At 43.0% G+C, this 19,980-nt stretch overlaps 1 protein-coding gene across 1 annotated transcript in view; it reads right to left on the reverse strand.

Moving 5' to 3' along the window:
* Positions 1-2,202: 2,202 nt before the first annotated feature.
* LOC149325170 (uncharacterized) overlaps positions 2,203-19,980 on the reverse strand; it is a 49,121-nt gene continuing 31,343 nt past the window's right edge. The window contains exons 4-8 of the mRNA XM_089563317.1: positions 13,337-13,402; positions 9,867-9,931; positions 6,828-6,872; positions 3,624-3,803; positions 2,203-2,812 (exon numbers count right to left, since the gene is read on the reverse strand). Of these exons, the coding sequence (XP_089419443.1) occupies positions 2,619-2,812; positions 3,624-3,803; positions 6,828-6,872; positions 9,867-9,931; positions 13,337-13,402 (550 nt within the window). The 3' untranslated portion in view covers positions 2,203-2,618. The remainder of the gene's footprint in view (positions 2,813-3,623; positions 3,804-6,827; positions 6,873-9,866; positions 9,932-13,336; positions 13,403-19,980) is intronic.

Below are 19,980 nucleotides of genomic sequence, written 5' to 3' on the forward strand. Positions count from 1 at the left end.
GATAATTCTGGTCCAGCAGCGATCAGCACGCCACCTCCTCGAGAATCTGTGCGGTCCTTCCGATAAAGAGAAAAATTCGGCAAATCGGCAATGACTTCAGCATCAGTGATATCATTAGTAAGCCAGGTTTCAGTTAATAACAGTATACTGCTGTTAGATGATGTGACTAAGCTAGACACGCGTCCTCGTTTCGGCATTAGACTGCGAATATTAGTGTAGGTTACAGAGAACGAAAGATGATTACTTGGTAAAGTGCGGGGACGGGTATTGATTACATTTGGGGGAGGTGACCGCTATGGTATCTCTTTAACCATCTGCGATGAGATATCGTAGATGTAACGCTTAGTACCAATGTGCAATGTCTTGTAGCGAAGTGAAAATTTAGCTTTTTTTGCTTTGGCAAATGCTACAAGGTGGCTACGCGCGGTTTGGACAGAACGAGAGAAGTCTTCGCCGATGGTGTAGGATGTGTTCTTTAGTTTCCGGGCATTTGAGAGAATATTGTCTTTTGTTTTGTAGGACGTGAATTTGGTTATTATTGGGCGGCAGCGGTCGTCAGAGCGGCGTCCAAGGCGATGAGCGCGTTCTATTTCTTTAGGGTCGATTGATATGTTAAGGCGATCCTGGCAGTGGCGAATGATGATTTCTTCAGCCTCAGCATATGTTTCGGTCGCATTAGTGTCTTCAAGGCCATAAAATATTAGATTATTCCGCCGCGATCGATTTTCGGCGTCCTCTAGGCGTGTTTCTAGTGCAGCGACTAAGCTGGCTGTCTGGGCGGCGTTAGTTCGGACAGTATCAAGGTCTGTTTGTAAGGTTTTTAGGGTTTGGTAGTGGTTCTCGAAATCAGTCATTCTTTCGTTCAGATTGGAGATGGTTTGGTTTGTCGTTAGTAGTTGGTTTTTTAGTTCACCCACATCGGCGATGAGTTGAGATTGACTGGCTGAAATTTTTTGCAGCTCGGCAAGAATGGCGACAGTATCAGGACCGGGGTTAGTTTCAATGTCACCGGATAATAACAACAGAAGGGAACGGGCAAAATCGGCAACGATAGCACTCAGACACTGTGGCATTCAGACATATTCCCGCAGATAACGCATCTACAGGTTGTTTCACCTAAATCCTTAAAAAACTTTAAGAATAGGGTTTTTCAGTTAGCAGAACGCTTTTTCTTCATAACATTGTCAGTGATGTAGTACATCGGAATACAGCTAAGACGTGCTAACTGCCAGGCTGGTCAGCTAATACATAACCGTTAACTTTTTATCTTTTGCAGCTAGGCTTCTTAATTATTGAAAGACGTGGAACCCATCATAAGATCTGTCTATATCAGCTTTTCTCTTGATCATGCATGCTAGTTTTAGCAGTCACTTGTGCTTTTATATTTTTGCTAGAGCTATGAGTTTATGCTAAAAGTCGCTGAACGAAAACTTTAGTTGTCAGTCCTATGCATAGCCTTGTATGCTGTCTTTCTTCACTCTGTGACATGCATTATGCTTCATGAAGTACTTTGAACTTTTGTTTTCTATGAATGTTCTTTCCCATTATTCTGTCTATTCTTGTTAATTCTGCCTTCAACTGCACAAAAGTTATTCAGATTCCTGATGGGGAAGCAAACATCGCTGCAATACATCATACACATTAACTGCCCGGATACTTCGTTATGTTTGCATTGTTTAGATAAGTGCTGTAGATATTGTCATGGAGAATTCATTAAGACTATTACGCTATTCTGTGTCAGCGTGGCACCAATGGCATTACACTACTCATGAATGAAATGCTTACCCAGCGGACATGAATGAGAACGTGCCATGTTCTGTGGAGGTTTATCATCCTCAAGCAGCACTGTGGCTACTAGAGGTGCTGTAGTGGAAAGCAAATTTACTTGAACCACCTCTGGACATTACTGTTAACTGGATGAGTTTACATCCCACTGCCGCTGAAGTATGGTTGCGATGACAAGGGTCAGATCTGCAACGAATGCTGTGCAAACGAATGCGTTCGCCTCTTTCTCGCCATGGACTGTGAGTACCCATGAGTGACGAGAGACTGAAAGGTGCTCGACACATAGTTTTTTTACGGTAGCACTCTATTTTACTACAGCACTGATATATGCCACTGACAGAACGGGAAAATGTTCAGTATTTTCCTTTACATCATTGGAACAAAGAAAGGGTTAATCTGGTGGGTCTTTCACGAACCGAAGAAAATAGTGTGAGCAGTACGAAACTTCATTCTACTTTTATTCAAATGGGGAAGTACAATCTGCTTTATACTGTTGTCGTTTACGCAAGTTTTCTGTTATGTTTCGTAGAGGTGACTTCCAAGGTAGAGTTTGCAAACCAACTAGTAAATAGCTAAAGAAAGCTACAAATTTTCCCACGCTTTTTATTTAAACAGTTTGCAAAGCTTTCTACCTTCCAATATAGAAAATATGGACTTTAATAACGTAGGCTAGAACTCGTATTGCAGACTTTGATCCCTGTTGGCTCTTTTAAACAGTTCAATAATTGTGCTGCCCTAGTCAAGAAGTCTGGCCATTTACTTCATCAAAAGTTAGTGTAGTTGTTCCTTAAGCGAGACCGTGCAGGCAGAAATAATCTCCTGCGTGACAAAATTCAGTAGCGAAGACGAGGCATGCATTCCTCTTGGCAGTGCTCCTTTGAGTAAAATCTGTTCGTGACGGGCCAAAAAGTCGTCTTTCGTAGGAATGTCTCGGTTTTCTTGCATTCATCTTCATCGGCATCATAAAAATAGGACGTGTAGAATCGAAAACTATGCAGTTCTGTTTCCTTCAAGCACGATGATCTACCTGAAGAAAAAAAATCATGTACAGAGTGTGATATCATACTCACGCTATGTACGAGCAGTCACTTCATTTCATGACAAGAATCACGGTTAGTGGCAGCTGCGCTCCCACCAGCGGCTCCAACCTACTTAAGGTGTTAACAGCCTAGACACTTTCACAACACTTTTTGCATTGAAATAATTTTGCATTAATCGTAAAGATCAATTTGCAATGGAATAAAAAATCGGGAAGAAATATTAGCGTTTTTATTCCCTGTTCCTAAGCAGTAAGGTTTGGGAAAAAGCATGCAAATAATTCCTCACGATAAATAAATAAGTAATACCACTGAGGTCGATTTTAGCATATTTGCAAATCTGAGTTTTATCCCTTCAAATGCATGTAATTTTTATTTCGTGATTGAAATTTCATTTTTGTTTAGAAATTGCGAAGGAGAGAATCCCGGGTTATTTTATAAAAAATGCACGAAACATTAGGTGGTTTATTATCCATAAAGCTCTTTCCCAGATATGAGCTCAACGAAGGGCCCAGTGTATCAAAAACATTTTTGCTCTACACTCGGCATAGATGCATAGGTTGTCGCTTAAATCATCCCTACTGATTTAATGCTCCGCGTGGACATTGCAAGAAGCACAAAGGTGGTAGAGATTTAGCTGCACTGTTTCTTTAGAGTATTTTTTTAGCAATAGGGGAGTGAATATTCGGCATTGTGGAACATTGGAGGGTTCCTTTAAAATTTGCCTGACGGTCTGTCGGATCATCTGTGTCGACTGTCTTTCTTCTTGGCACACACCAAACAAAAAAATAGAAAACTTACTATTGCAGGTGAGAAGGCATTCTTTTCGAGTAAGAAAGCTGTTTCCATTTCCGCCAGGACAGGACATAAACTTTTCGCATTTTCCACTGGAGGAGTTGAAACCGTACCGGGCTTGGGAATAACTTCCTTTGCATTTGAGTACAGGATCTATTCTGTTTTCGCAGGCATCGAGACTGAGTTCTGTAAAATTGAACGGTTCTTCATCACGATTGGGGCCTTCTATTCTTTACTTTAAAGGTTCCCGTATTGGGAGTACTAAAATAGGGGTGCGTAACACGTGTAAAACACCTTACGCACAGAACAAACATTTCAGCTACAGGTATGAACAGTCTTTCTCAAAAGTTTGGAGCCCAGGCGTTTTCTTCTGAAGCACACTGTCTGGTTCGTAATACATCGCCAGTGCTCCAAATTTGCTGAAAGTAAGAAGATTTCTGTTCCTGCATGCTCCAATGGGTAGGACTACCACGAATGTTACAGGAGTCCCACTGCGAGGCTTAGAAGCAAACCCCCGGGCTATAAACTTTTGACAAAGACTGTACGTTCGCTGTTACATATGAGTGCTATAGATTTCGAAAATGTGGCTGCGGCTTAGCCCGGTTATGCAAGCGAAAGCTTTGCTATGCGTGATTATGCTGTGTTGCTCAGCCAGGTTAGACTCAACGTCTTCGTCCGCCGCCGAAATCATTGCGGAGGCAGAAACAGCGGCTGCAGCCTCGAAAGCTCTTCGCTGCCGCCCTTCGGCATCCTTCAACCACCGCTGAGCCAGTCGGCGCTCCCGTTCAACGTCGGTCTCTGCCGCTAGCTTCGCACGTTTACCTTCCCTACCTGTAGCTAAATATTTCGCATGATTGGCAATGTAAGCCGGATGATCACACTCCGCCCGTCGTATATGAGACCGTCCCGACTGCGTGGACGGTTCCGGCCGACTCGCTTCATTCATATCGTGAAACTGCGAGGCGGCAGTGTGTATGCACGCGAGAGCGGCGCTGCCTCCCTTTCAAGCGAACGGTGAGTCACGTGGTTAGTCACGTGGACACAGCTGGCGAGGTTGCGGCGAGTCACGCATTACGTCACGCGGCTGACACCCCTCCACTCCTCCACTTGAAGGTCAAATGGACCGCGTCGATGGCCTTGGCTCGGCGAGGCTATTAAAGTTTTCCCTTGAAAAATGTGGATGGGCTAGTGTTATAAGTTATACATAAAACAATGCTGCCAGATATTTCATCCTCTCAAGAGCAAAATATAGGAACAGAAGCTATTCCTGCATCACTATCTGGCATTTTTAATACCGACGGTTCCATAACCATTGTAACATATAAGAAATAGCAGATACTGGATTGCCGCCGCGGTGGCTCAGTGGTTATGGTGCTCGGCTGCTGACCCGAAAGACGCGGGTTCGATCCCGACCGCGGCGGTTGAATTTCTTTGGAGGAGAAATACTAGAGGCCCGTGTACTGTGCGATGTCAGTGCACATTAAAGAGCCCCAGGTGGTCGAAATTTCCGGAGCCCTCCACTACGGCGTCTCTCATAGCCTTAGTCGCTTTGGGACGTTAAACCCCATAAACCAACCAATCAACCAGATACTGGATTGAGCCCACATCGCGACCAGAGTTACTTGATTCTGAGACTCGCCGGGAAGGTATACTGATTTTGTAGAGCACATGCTGGCTCCAGTTTCAGGTCATGACATGTCATGAAGCTAATATGTTTACTGCGATATTATTTCTTATTAAGTTCTCATTGAAAAACTTTGATACCTTGATACTTCGAGACATCGAGGTTGAAAAACGTGATAGCTTGCTGCCCAAAAGAGGAATATTATCCTGTTCTTCATGAGCAGTATAAGATACTTATTTGCCTGGAAAAATGATGTTCTTTAGGATGAGCAAGCTACTAACACGTGACTGATCTAGGGACCTGACAATGGGCGTGCTTCAAAAAGATAGATGGGGCGACGGAGCGGAAGGTTTGCGCTGACACATCTTGCCCTCAGGTTAGGAAGAAAAGTCTAAGAGTACTCCAGTTAACCTCCTTGCTGACGACGTAAACGAAGGCGCCCCTGCCGGCTACCAGCTTTACGTGAAATACAACGGTACCCGTATAATAAAGACAACCGCGCACATTATCACAGCGGCATGCAGAGTGTGTAGTACTGTTGCAGCTGCAGACTAGATGCGCTACATATAAACTAAGCCGGATCGACCCTGCTAGATCCGCTACTGTCGCCCTCATATAAACGCGGCTTACGAGCCTTCAATGGCGCGTTTTAGGTGTCTACCGAGAAATGAGACAGTTATTAAGCCATTTCCTTCGCTCAAACCCCACTTTTTTCATCGGATTTGATTCATAGAAAGTTATGGAAATCTCAAAAAACTAAACCTAGTCAAGAAGATCATCTGCGCAAAAGTGCCTCTGAGAATGAATAGACCAATATTGTTTTGCACTGCTTGCTGAAATTTCGCCGATACCTTCATTCGCATTAACCAATACAACTCATACGGTTCGAAGACCTAATCAGGAGGGGTGCAGAACACCAGTTCAAGCGTCGATATATTATTCAATTTAAAAATCGAGAAAAGCGAAAGCTCCCTCATACATACAGAATTACTTTTTAACAGCACTCATCTCAACCAGCCAAACTCGCAATCTCTGGGAATGAGATCGCGAAATAAAGGAAGCCTTATACAACGAACTCAATAACGTATGTAGTAATGCACCACCAATGCAGTTATAGCGGAGCCAAAAAGCAATAAAAGGCCCAGAGCTAGGTTACATACCACTCACTACATACGATAACAACCTTAGAAGTGTTCTTATATCTGCAGATTTAAAAACTTCCAACCGGTTATTCTTCGCAGGGACCTAGAAGTCAGCGTCACGATGTCGCGTGCGGTGGAGACACTAGTGTTGAATAATTTGCCAGCCTAACGGACAGATAAATATTTTACAGAGAAGTTCCCATCTCTCAGATTATGAATTTCTTTCTCATTTTCAGCCTGGGAATACTATCCGCTCTCCTTAGCGCGGTTAGACTGTTATGCTGGTTAGAAGGGGTCAGCCACTCGTGTTGTTTTACCCTCTAATAAAAGCAAAAACGCAATAAAGTACTCGTTGAAAGACGCAAGAATTTACTAGTTGTACATGGGGACAACTGAAAGAAAGAAGCGAAGGCAAGCTTTCCAGTCTTCGTGACACATTCTTACCTTCGCTCGAGGACTCCAGTTCATCCGCTTCAATATCTCTTTTCTCTAAAAACACAAAATATTTCGATTCAGCACTGGAATACGGATATACCGCCATTGTTCGCTTTGTATTATGTCGTTTGCGGTCATAATAATAATAATAATAATAATAATAATAATATATTTTATTGCACATAGTAAATACAGAATAAAGAAACGGGCCTGTCAAAGCCTCTAGTGGCTTGAGGGACTAGGCCCGGCAAAGTCGGCAGGCGGACGTGCAATGCAAACATGAAATATGAGCATAAAATTAACACAACATATCAAAACAATAACACGAAATGAGTAGTGACCAAGGTGTAACAGTTCAGGTAAGTGACATCAGCAAGAGATAAAAATAAACTGCAAGAGCCAAGGTTAACACAATAGTAATTTAACACTTCGTGCCTGATCATGAAAATTAAGACAAATAATAACCGTGTTACAGTGACTGAACCATGATTTTTAATGCTTTTTTTGATGTTGCGGAAAGCACCTCCTCTGGCAAATCATTAAAAATTTGGGGAACATAAACACAGCGCCTGGCTTCTCCATACCTTGTTGAGGAGCGCGGTACCTTAAAACGAATGGTACTACGTAGGCTTCGGGAAGCTACATGATGCACTTTGAAATTGCTATCCCAGAAATGCCGTACCACTACAGTCTGTAGAAAGAGCGTTCGAAAGGATGGAAGACCAAGGGCTGTGAAAATGTTATCGGATACAGAAAAGGGGGCGTTATATGCTATATTTGTCAGTATGTTTCGCAATAAAGTGTCAACTCTGTTTTGCCATCTGGCTGAGCAAAAAGTAAAAATAGTAATTCCATATCGGAGAATGCTGCACACCAGAGCATGCGCAATATTTTTTTTTATGCGAAAAGGAACAATTGATTTTAAATGGAAAAACAACCAGGCTGCGCTCCTTAGCTTATCGCAGACGTGTGATAGCTGGCTGTGCCAAGAATGTCACTGTCGAAGAAGACTCCCAAGTATTTTACCGAATTCACATAGGTGAGCGGCACGCACCGACAGGGAAAACAGTTGTGAATATGTAGAAAAACCGGCGCATCTATAGCTGGTAGTTTTAATGGGGATCTGAAGCAAACGAGTTTTGTTTTTACCGGGTTAACTTCCAAACAGTTATTAGTGAACCAAGTTATTGTTTTGTGTATGTTATTCTGGAGATTAGTAATGGCCGTGTTGTAAGAAAAGTGTTTGGAAAGCAGAACAGTGTCGTCGGCGTATTGAAATATTAGACCTTTGGAAATTACTTCGGATAAGTCATTAACAAACAGATTGAACAGAAGGGGTGATAATATGGAGCCCTGCGGAACTCCGGCCTGCAATGGAAGTTTGCTACTTACATTTGTCATCCCGTCTAACACAACAACCTGTGATCGACCGGAAAGATAATGCTTGAGCACATCGTAAAACGGACCTCTGAAACCCATGGAGTGCAGTTTTTCTAATAAAATGCCGTGATAAACTGTTTCAAAAGCTTTTGAAATGTCTAAAAATAAAGCAACACTGAACAAATTTTGATCGAAAGCTGAGAAAAGTTCATCTGAGAATTCTTCCAGAAGAGCTACAGTACCACGACCGGGAATGAAACCAAACTGACGGGTTGACAAAATAGAAAATTTTTCAACAAAGGATGACATGGATCTCAAAAGAAATTTTTCGATTATGTGGGAAAGTATAGGCAAGATCGAGATGGGTCGATAGTTTTTCATGTCGTCTTTCTGTCCTCCTTTAAACAACGGCTTAACTACAGCAGTTTTAAGTTCATCTGGAAAACACGCAGTGTGTAGAAAACCGTTCAGCATGTAGATCAGGACATCAGACAATGCCTCGAAATTCCTTTGGAGCAAATCTGCTGACAAGCCGTCAATACCAGGAGGTTTATTTCGCTTGAAGCTAAAGATTATATCATGTAGGTCTTGTTTCGTAATGCTGGCTAGAAAAGCGGACGCAGAGTTTGATTCTTTCAACGTGCATTGGTATGCCCGACTGGAAGATGCTTTCTCTGAGGACAGCGCAAAAAAACGATTAAAGCTATCAGCGACTTCGATGCAATCTCCCGGAAAGAAAGAAAGCGGGGAGGTATTTGCGGAATTTTTGCCACGAAGATGGTTTATCAGTGACCACGTTTTAGCAGCATTCCTTGACGACTGGCGAAATTTTTGAAAAAAGTACTGGCGCTTCGTGGACCTTAGTAGAGCGACCACCCTGTTTCTTGCGGCTTTATATTCCAGTCGTAAGGCTTGATTTTTTGGTACACGTTTGCATCGTCTCCAAAGTGTGTCTCTGTATGAAATGGCACGCATTACGTCAGCGGTCAACCAGTTATAATCTCTTCGGCGCTTTTTTATTACGACACGTTTAGAATTGCCCTCAAATTTTCTTATTCGGTCGCAGAAGATACTATAGACCTTCTCTGGCGAATTAGCCTCAGTTATGGCTAACCAATTAAAACTGCTGATCAAGCTATCTAAGACTTTGTGGTCATCTATAGTGATATAAATGAGGTTTTTTGGAACAGCGCTTCGTGAAGCATTTGATAAAGGAAAAGAAGGAGACGAACGACAAGCAACCAGATAGTGATCCGCGAAGCGCTGTGAAATAACACAGGAGGCAAAGGAATAGTTAGGAGCACGGAAGACAATGTGGTCAATACATGAACTAGTTAGACGACCGTTAACCATTTCGTCACGAGTGGGAACTGTTATCGTATTTCTTAAACCACATGAGGACAGGAGAGACAAGTAATCGGAAACGGTGCCCATTGCAGGGCGCAATGTGTTTATGTTTAAGTCGCCCACCAAACGTATCTCTTCCACGGAATTCCAGAGCTTCAATATTTCCTCGAGCTCTAACAAAAATCGGGTGATACTAGAGCACGGCGGCCGATATAAAGCTAACAAATTTACACACCGGGCACCGCAAGTTATCTTCAGCGCTAAACATTCCGCATGCGCGAAGTTCACGTCCAGTGATGAAACATCAAATTTATCACTTACGAAGATAGCGATTCCACCGCCTCGGCGATGAGGCCTTGTCACAAAACGACTCTGATAGCCTGGTACTGAAAATGTGCGCAAACAAGCATCTGAAGTATTGGTTTCTGTCAGCACGAATACATCGATGAAACCTATTCCTGACGTAGCGACAAGCTTGAATTCTTCCCAGTATTTGCGAAGGCTCCTGATATTGGTATTTACAACAGTGAAATCATTGTCAACGCTCACACCAAAAGTGTCCTTGAACGACTGAAAGCGTGGAAGCTGGTGGCACGTGTCAGCCATGATAGCTACACAATGTTATCCAAGTCTGCTTGTCTGATAATTCGAAGAAGGGACGATCCTTCATTCTTTCTCACAAAAATTTTGCCACGCTTCACCCAAGCAAACTTGTACTCCATTTGCTTTGCTCTCGTCCTAGCACGCCAGAATAAGTCACGGTTTATTCTTGTCAGGTTTTCGTTCAAATATATCTTTTCAAGCGAACCAGCTTCGGAAAGTTGTAGAAGCTTTCCACGGGCATCGAACAGATTGTTTCTGGCAGCAATAGAAGTGAAGCGCACAAGGACCCTCGGAATGGAGTCACGTTTTCCCGGAAGACGATGAATCGCCTCAACCTCCGACAGGGAAAATTTCTGAAGGTTTAGTTTTTCAGCGATATCACTTAGCATTTCCTTCAGATTTTCGTTCTCTTTTTCCGGCAGACCATGGATTTCTAAGTTCATGTTGCGGCTGTATTGCTCGCTCTCATTATGGTCAACCTGTAGCCGCTCTAGCTGTTCGGCTTGTGCCTGAACTGTTGCTCGGAGGGCGGTTATCTCAGCATCTCTAGACGTGGCTTGTTCCTTGGCGGTCTTCATTTCGTCAAGAATGGAATCATATTGTTTTGCTACGAAAGTCACCGCGTCCTCCAGTTCATGAACTGACTGGGTTAAGCTGACAACTTCGGCTTTCAAGAGGAGCAATGAGTCAACCTTTTTGTTAAGCTCCGGTAGACATTCTAGACTTTTCTTTATCTCGAGCAGTTCCAAAAACAGAGCTGAATCCATGCCTGCACCTTCATCAGCATCGGAAGCATCCACCAGAGAGGCGGAACCACCAGCGCGTTTTTTTGCTGCTCTGCATGTTTTACACACCCACATGTCCCTTTTGGCTGGGCCCATTGTATTGAAGGTACTGGGTGCAATTCCGGAGCATGATAATAATAATAATAATAATAATAATAATAATAATAATAATAATAATAATAATAATAATAATAATAATAATAATAATAATAATAATAATAATAATAATAATAATAATAATAATAATAATAATATTCGGCCCGATTCGATCTTGGCCGCAGCGGCTGAATTTCAATGGAGGCGAAATTCTAGAGGCCCGTCTACTGTGCGATGTCAATGCACGTTAAAAATCCCGAGGTGGTCGAAATTTCCGGAGCCCTTCACTTCGGCGTCCCTCATAGCCTGAGTTGCTTTAGGACGTTAAACCCTAATAAACCAATAAACCAATAATCATTTTCCAAAAGCTCCGCAGAGAAACAGATGCAGTGGCAGTGTTTATAGAGTGTAGGTATTTTAAATGACACTATAACTTGGGATAAAGCTTTCGATCTACATACTACCTAATATCTAGGTGTCCTCAACATGTTCATTACGGCACTTCTAAGCTTATTATTGTCCCATGTCTATTTATGTAGTGCTTCCCGTCAGAGCTTTTTGATTCATGTAGATGGACTAAAATTTCTTTGTAAGGTTTTAATCATGTACTTGAGACTTGTGTTCGCAGTAACTGTATACGTTTAATACTAATCTCCTTCATGATCGTGAAACTATGCATTTTAATGCTGCAACGGCTTCGTTCGCCAGAAAGCGGCATTTCACTGGATGTTTTCCTATGTACAATGCGGTGGCCTATGACCCATGTCGCATGCATTCAACTCGGACGAGCCCCAGTACATATCAAGGAGAGAGCATGGACCTGTGGTAAAGAGGTTGGCACCCACCGGAATCGGACCATGCACCTTCCAAATATTAGGCGTGCGCTCAAACCACCAGGCCACCGTTTTACTAGTTATCGCCTGAACTAGTAGGCATCCTCAGAAGCCATGCAACCACAATGCCTAAAACAACGCTGCGTGCATGAAACTCCGACAAGGAAGGCACAGTAAGGAGACGCAAATTCATTGTTTGCATGTTGACTGAATCGTGGGGCATCGGTGGGTCACGTCGTGTATTCACGCTGTGCGGGCACGAATACTGGGTCGCGAGATGAAACCATTGGACAGCCAAGATTTAGCAAAATGCCTGTGAAAAGCACATATGTAAGGTTGCTATTGCTGCCCTTTAGTGGTTTCAAGAAGTTGGCTTCGCCGGTTGCTAAGTTAGAGGTCAAGCCGCACCCATGAAAATTTTAAAAGTCGCCCACTAGTCGGCAGTAAAATAACAGAAATGAGGCTTCCGAAAATTGCAGCTGCAGTGGCGTGTTAGAGAATGCACGGCAATTGGGAGAATTGAATATTCAGCACGACCATATAATATTAGACAACACAGTCGTCGTTGTTAGTTTTTTGTGTCTCAGGCAATCGGAGAAAGCGTAGCTGATTATTCACTGCATGAACGCCTGCAATACGACCACACATTTTTAACCAGCCGACAATAATGATCTCTATTTAGAAGTCTAGTTGCATGTGCATTCCTTCAAGGGTCAACCCTTATGATCCCAGCTTGCACTAGGAAACAGCCTATAGAAATACCAAAGTCTAAGCGCAAAGCATTGTACACTGCCAAGAAATATCTGTTTTTATAAGGACTGCGGTTATCTGGAATCAGGGAATAATACAAAGACCGGTCTACAGTCTTTCGTGAAGTGGTACTGATGTCCACTCCCCAGGAAGTATACGTCTATAGTTGTGCGCCACATGCATTGAAATCTATGAAATACGTGAGTTTTAGTTCATGCCGAAGGGATCATTGCCAAGAGGCCAAAATAGTATCCAAAAATAATACCTAGTTTAAAAAGGTATTACATACCCAGAACGTCTGTACCAGCACACTTCATCAACAGGAAATTGTTTGTAAGCCCGATTTATTTTTGCATATTGTGAGATTACATCACCATCCGCAGATCGCTACTCCGGATGATTGAAGTTGGTAGCTACTTATTGAAAAAAATATACACCATTCCTTTTTTTTTATGGGAGTCTAAACTATTGGGCTCGAACTGAGGACAAATTTTCAAAGCAACATTTCGTCATGCATCGTGAGAATGCATATTTGCCACTAGAAAATTCATAACGGTATCTTATAACATTCAGCTGCTGGCTCAATACTAAAACTGATGTCGAAGACCTTGAAAGTGGGCTCATAAAATCGTGTAATGTTTCGCTCTGAAATTTTCTTATCTGATTCGCGGTATTATCAACGTCCATAGCGGCTTTGAAATGAATGTGCCTAAAGTTGTCGTACCTCTTGATGAGACTTGATTCCAGGATTGAAATAGTGATGCCTCGCTCTCTGTTTCCCCTATCGTACCTGAAATGAAAAAAAAAGCACAACATTTTGTGCCACTTGATGTATCCTAAAAAAAGGAAGGATGTTCCGAAGACGGCTTCCGTCCCCTGTAATACGATAATTTCAAAGCATGGTAAGACATAGGGTTTCAGAACAGGGGACGTTTCTCAATGCATTCCAAGCGGTCGAGTGTGGATTCACGCCCACCAGACGACAGCGACGACCGCCAGCACCTTTTTTAGGTTATTGCTGCATCTTCGAGTTATATTCCATGGTAGTGTATTGATAGTGTACGTGTGAATTCAAATTTATAGTTTTTTTTTCTTGAAAAGCAGTAAATGTCCTTGCTGGTACAAATTTTCTTTAGCAGCGTATATTAGTGTACACATGCATTTAAAGAAGGATGGACAGTTGGACAAGTTGGTAACGGTTAAATTTGGAAGCTGCAGTGCAAAAGAGACGCAAGACGTACAGAAAGTGGACAGAGACAAGCGGCTGAGTCGCAGATAATTTTTTAGTATAAAAAAACGCAACACATTTTATACAAAGCAGCCATGTCAAAACCAGTCGAGAGAACTTGCGCTGGCGCATTGCAGAGGGAAAAAGCACTAACACAGCACTATACCATACCGAACAGAATCCCGCCCCCTCTCTTGGACTTAAAGGCAAGATTAGGAATTATCAAGGAAGCAGGCCTCCTTGTCGACTAGCATAACAGAAGGCTGGCTTACACATTGAAGTTGTCTTTTTCACACACACTTCAACAAGTTTTGTTGATAAATATAATATAGTGAGTGCTGCTCACTATGTATTTCAAAAAACAAGTCGTCTGAGCATGCACTACTGAATATCAAACATGAATATTACAAAATATTGAAAAGCATACAATAGTTCTTTTTTTGGATCTGAGGAAAGCTTTTGACTCCGTTATTCATGACGTCCTTCTCTCTAAGCTTTACGGCTATGGAATACGTGGAAACGTCCACATACCCTTAAAGAATTACCTGACTAATCAATATCAGTATGTATCTTCTCACAATCAGTCGTCGTCAAGATTAAAAATTTTAAACAGTGTTCCACAGGGATCAATATTGGGACCTTTATTATTCAACCTATATATTAAGGGTCTTCCCTTCATACCTCCGACACCCCAAATCATTATGTATACAGACGATACAAACATATTCTTCTCAAATACATCATTACCAGACTAGCGATTACCTAAGGCATCTATCTGATTGGCTGCACATAAATAAGATACAACTAAACGTTAACAAAACAAAGTACGTTATATTTAGGCCAATAAACAAGCCACTCTGGGTGATATTACAATCATGTTCTGCTGCAAATTATTACAAGAGGCAAAAGAGCAAAAAGTTTTGGCGTTTCATTTCTAAATGACATGTCATGGAATACACATGTCCCTAAACTAGCTGTTTAATTAGGTAAAACTATTGGACGCATGAATAGAATTATTAACTTACTCTTCTATGGTTGAAAAAAAACATTGCACAACACACTTCTCCTTTCTAAACTATCATACTGCGCACTAGTATGGGGAATAACTACTGCTAATAATTATAACCTGTTGTTAGTATTACAAAAAAGCATTAATAATATTTGAGAACTATCACGGTAAGCTACGCGATCTTTAATGAAAAGCTAGTTATCAAACACACAATGCTTCTAGCCACTCAGATATCCGTGAAAGGGGTGCGTACTTGCGCGAAAGACGGGACGAAAACAAGGAGACACAAACGACATGCAGAAACCGTTTCTGTTTCCTCGTTTTCGTCTCGTCTTTCGCGCAAGTACACACTCCTTACAAGCTATGAACGAACTCGCCCAGATTAAAGTTTTAACAGATATCCTACCGCAAATTATCGCAACACGTAAACAACAGGAAACTATAATGCACCAGTTCAGGTCAGACTATGCGAAAGTACTCCCTTCGTAAAAAGCATAGAAGAATATTTATTTTTAATTATTTTTATTTCAAGATACCCCTAAAGGCCCTCTTCATGAGGGTATTACATAGGAGTTGCTAAAAATTTCAACTTGAATACATAGAAGGAACATTAACATGAGTGACAGGGCAAAAAAAAGCAAGGAAAGAGCAATAACTAGTAGTCAGCAAGAATCAAAATGTGGCAGAACAAGACGCAAAATAAGCAAAATGAAAAAAAAACAAGAAAAGAAAACACAAAGATAAAAACAACGGAATGAACAAAACGAAAAGCAAAACTCGAACACATTGCGGTGAGCAGAAGAGAACTAGAAGAAAACTACAGATCGCTTTGATTTTTTAAAACTTCATGAAATGATGTCGCATTCGTTTCAGTTGCGATTGTGTAAGGCATTCGGTTCCAATAAATAATGGTTTTGGGTATGAATGATTTAGCAAAACTTGAAGTGTGACATGTGATGCGTTTGATTTTGAAAGGATGGTCTCGCCGTGGAAACACCGCTGAGGGTAAGTGAAAGAAATCGTCGTGAAGCAACGGATGATGGTAAATTTTGTGAAAAAGAGTTAAGTGAGCCAGTTTACGACGGTGGGAAAGGCTGTCAAGTCCAGCACGGGCTTTTAAAGCCGTGACGCTAGCAAAAAGTGAGTAGTCAGAATAAATGAAACGAGCAGCACGGTTTTGCAGCGATTCTATATTATCTTTGATGTAGGCTTGATCTGGGTCCCATATGGCGGAAGCGTACTCAATTTAGGTCGAATTAATGTAATATAAGAAAGTTTACGCACATGCACCGGAGCATGTCGAAGGTTACGTTTTAAAAGGCCAAGAGAACGGTTAGCAGCTGCTAGAATGAAGTTAACATGATAGTTCCAGGTTAAGTCTGATTGAAGGTGAACTCCTAGATACTTGTAAGTGGAAGTTGTCTCAACTGTTATGTCATTAAGAGAGTATGCGGTTGGTATGCGATGAGGATTTCTAGTATAAGAGACGAGCTTTGTCTTAGAGGGATTTAGGGTCATAAGCCACAACTGACACCAAGTGTTAATAGAATCGAGGTCAGTTTGTAAGGATTGTCGGTCACAGTCATTTGTAATGGTTCGATACACAACACAGTCGTCAGCAAACAGTCTAATTTGTGAAGAAATGCAATTTGGCAAGTCATTAATAAATATTAGAAAGAGCAGGGGACCAAGCACACTCCCCTGAGGCACACCAGATGTGACTTGGACCATTGTAGAGTTAGAAGTTAGAACCATTAACATAAGTGAAGTGAGCGCGAGATGAAAGGAAGTCTTTAATCCATGCTAGTACCTGAGGGTGAATATTAAGGCACGATAGCTTGAGAAGTAGTCTATGGTGGGGAACCCGATCAAATGCCTTTGAAAAATCTAAAAACAAAGCATCGACTTGAATTCCGGCATCTAAAGAAGTAAATAAGTCGTTAGTAAATCCGGCGAGCTGAGTGTCGCAAGAAAATCCCTTGCGAAAACCTTGCTGATATTAAAATATGATGTTATGATCTTCAAGATAATCAGCGACTAGAACCAGCTACGGCCGACAGACCTTAAATTTTCAAATACCGCAATTTTTAAATAATATTTCAGGCAAACGAATTTCAACATCCCAGATTTAAATAAAATGTGAAATTATAGTTCATAATTAAACCACCCCATTTCTTTTCCTTAATATTGGCATTCACCATGACTTTCATAAACAATGTATATACGTATATTTAATATTTTCTGTGTTATATGAGATGCCATGTTGTGTAATGTTTGCATGTATATATACATATACATATTTTGTTTTAACTGCCACTATATTCATTTGAACGTATGTAAGTAATACTCATATAACGTATCTTGTTAATAATTTGACCACTTTTCATGCGATTTCCACAGGGAATGCACATTTTGTTCCTATCTATACATTTATATTGTATATATCCACAATGTATTTTTAGTATTACTAGCATGATGTATTTTGTGCTCTCTGCTGAAACTGCTACCTGGAGCAGGAGCCTGTGTCAGGATTTGTGCCCCTAGCTCCTGCTTCACTTTCACTGTAGAAAGAAATTAAGTAAATATCTTTGTGCCCAAATAAAACCTTTGTGTTAGCAACCAAAGGGTGACAAGTCTTTCTTATTTTTTTTTTCATGTGATCAAAATTCGCGGCAGTGCTCTTTCAAAGGAGAGTAGTGAATGCTGGAGAGGGATCTGAGATGTTCGTGAAGACGGATGTTTATGCGTCTTCCGGTTTGCTCTGTGAGTAAATTTCACAGGTTCTTTATCTTCCTCGCACCAGAGGTGCCCCGCCAGAGACGGTTTGTTCCAACTGGAAGACTGAAGCTTGATCTCTGCACCAGGGGTGCCCCGTCAGAGACGGTCTCTCAATGAGTTCAAACGCAGGGATGAAAAAGACAATAACTGAAGATTTATATACAAATATACACAGAATATACAAGTTAGATACAACGGCAGCAAGACAAACAACCAAAAGGTGGATCTGGCTAATACTAGGGGAGGCCCCTACTCGGCATAGCCGAAGATGCGTAGCATCTCACCTTAGCGCAGAACCCCGCTTCCGGCTCCGGGGCCCAGTTTTAAAGCCCTAAAGGCCCGGCCCACATTCCGTAGCACCCAATCATTCTACATTCTTCATATCATTGGCTAATCGAGAGCATGGTCAGCCCTCCAACTAAAGTAGGGTAACACCCTTTCCAGAAAAACAAACGCACGGTCGTGCCAGCATGTGCGGAGTAGAACGTTCTCTCCACCACAAAATAACAATAAAAACAAACACAAATACACATTCGTGCCAGAACGTGCGCGAATCGGTTCCACGGGGCGGGTGGACACCCGTACTTCCCGGCGCGTTCGCGAGCGGCCGCGTTCCAAGAAAGGAGACGCTCCGCTTTGAGTGCCCCCAGCCGCGTTCCAATGACCCCGCGTACACTACCGATCCCTTACACGCCCTTCCCAAGATTCTACAAAGGGCTCAAATGCCACTTTTAGAATTACAAACAAAAGGGATCGGTGTCTGACACGAAACCACCCTTCGGGTGACATAACATAAACAAAACGTATACATTCAAACGCGCGTTTCACACATTTAAATCCAGCGCATTGTCCGAAGTCCAAGCTGTCGCGCTGCGACCAGTTGCACCAACAAAACCAAAAACAAAAAATGCACACGGGCACCAACACAACATTACGCAAAATGCACACTTAAATACACACAGTGGCATGCCTGCCGTGCGCCGTAACACAGCGTCCAAGTTGGTGCGTTGCACCCAGTTCACCACCTCCAAGTAGACACCCTCGTCCTGCTCGCGAACGAGCACACACACACACACACACACACACACACACACACACACACACACACACACTCGCAACTTGAGCGTTCAGTAGCACTCGCACGACGTCTGTAAGTGGCCACGTGAGCCTCCTTAGTCGCACCGAGCGTCCCTGTGTGCGTTTCGAGCCACCACGCGTCTCAATCGATACGATCAACGCCCAATGGCTACTACGCTCATTAGGCCGGTGCCACAGCGGGGCAATAATTCAAAAATTGCTGCCCTCCAGGATCGAAAACGTATTGGTACTCGATAAGTCCAAATACTTCAGCACGCGACACACTTGAGGGAAAGCTTTCTCCGGCGCGCCGGTTCGAAACGCGTACTGCGTGAGGAACATAGCCCCTGTCCAGCCTAATCATATCAGTGGGACCACTTTTGCCACACGTGATTTGGCGTACTGCAGCACGGGACGTACTGTTCCCCGCGCCGACTTCCACCGTGAAAGCCACGCACCTGCCTCCTGTTACTCTACCTCGCTTGGAGCCATTTGCCCCTTTCCTGCTGAGGTAAACACTGACGTTGCCGTTCCCTGCTTGATAGGCATTTGCCGGCTTCGTGGCATCGTCTAACTCCGAGGCTCCATGAGCTCCCTCGCAGTCACTTGACCCGAGCTTGCCTTGCGGCAAGACGCCACTCATTTCCGGGTCCTCAAATAACCTGGCCAGACACACACCGGGTGCGTTCAACTGCGCGGCGCTCTGCCCGATCGGCCCAGCAGGCCCACCTCCGCTCTCTGCCTCGGATGAAGGGCTCTGGCCACCAGCAACGCTACGGGGCACTTCATACCCTATGGCCGACACAGTGTGTGTTTGCAGCAACGCCAGATTTTCACCTGTTCCTAGCTCCGTGTCGGAGGTCACAATCTTAGTCATAGAGCCTGCAGGAATTAGATCGCTGTCCTGCTTGGTTTCGGACAATTTGGTCTCGATTGGCCCTAGATCATCAGAATTGGGCTGCTCCTGTTCTTTGCTAGCCGCCCGCGGTGGCGGAAAAGCTGTTATATTTCCGCGTCTTTCAGGAATCCTGTTCTCACTTCCTGAACCTTTTGCGGCCTTTCCTAACAAAGATGAGTTCCCGCATAACGGCTGATTGCTTTCAGCGTCCTCACTATTGTTTCCCTGACCTGTGCATGACAAGCATAATCCTTTGTCTTCCAGCACAGGCGGCCTCTCTGCTCGGGACTCGGAGCAGTTCTCCCTGGCTAGTTGACTAGCTCTCCGAGACTCTTTGAGCTTAGCCAGCTCGAGCTCTAGCTGCTGGCGCCTTGCTTC

This window comes from Amblyomma mixtum, chromosome 10, assembly GCF_055824585.1.
Source record: "Amblyomma mixtum isolate Tamu chromosome 10, ASM5582458v1, whole genome shotgun sequence".
In the NCBI taxonomy this organism is placed as follows: Eukaryota; Metazoa; Arthropoda; class Arachnida; order Ixodida; family Ixodidae; genus Amblyomma; species Amblyomma mixtum.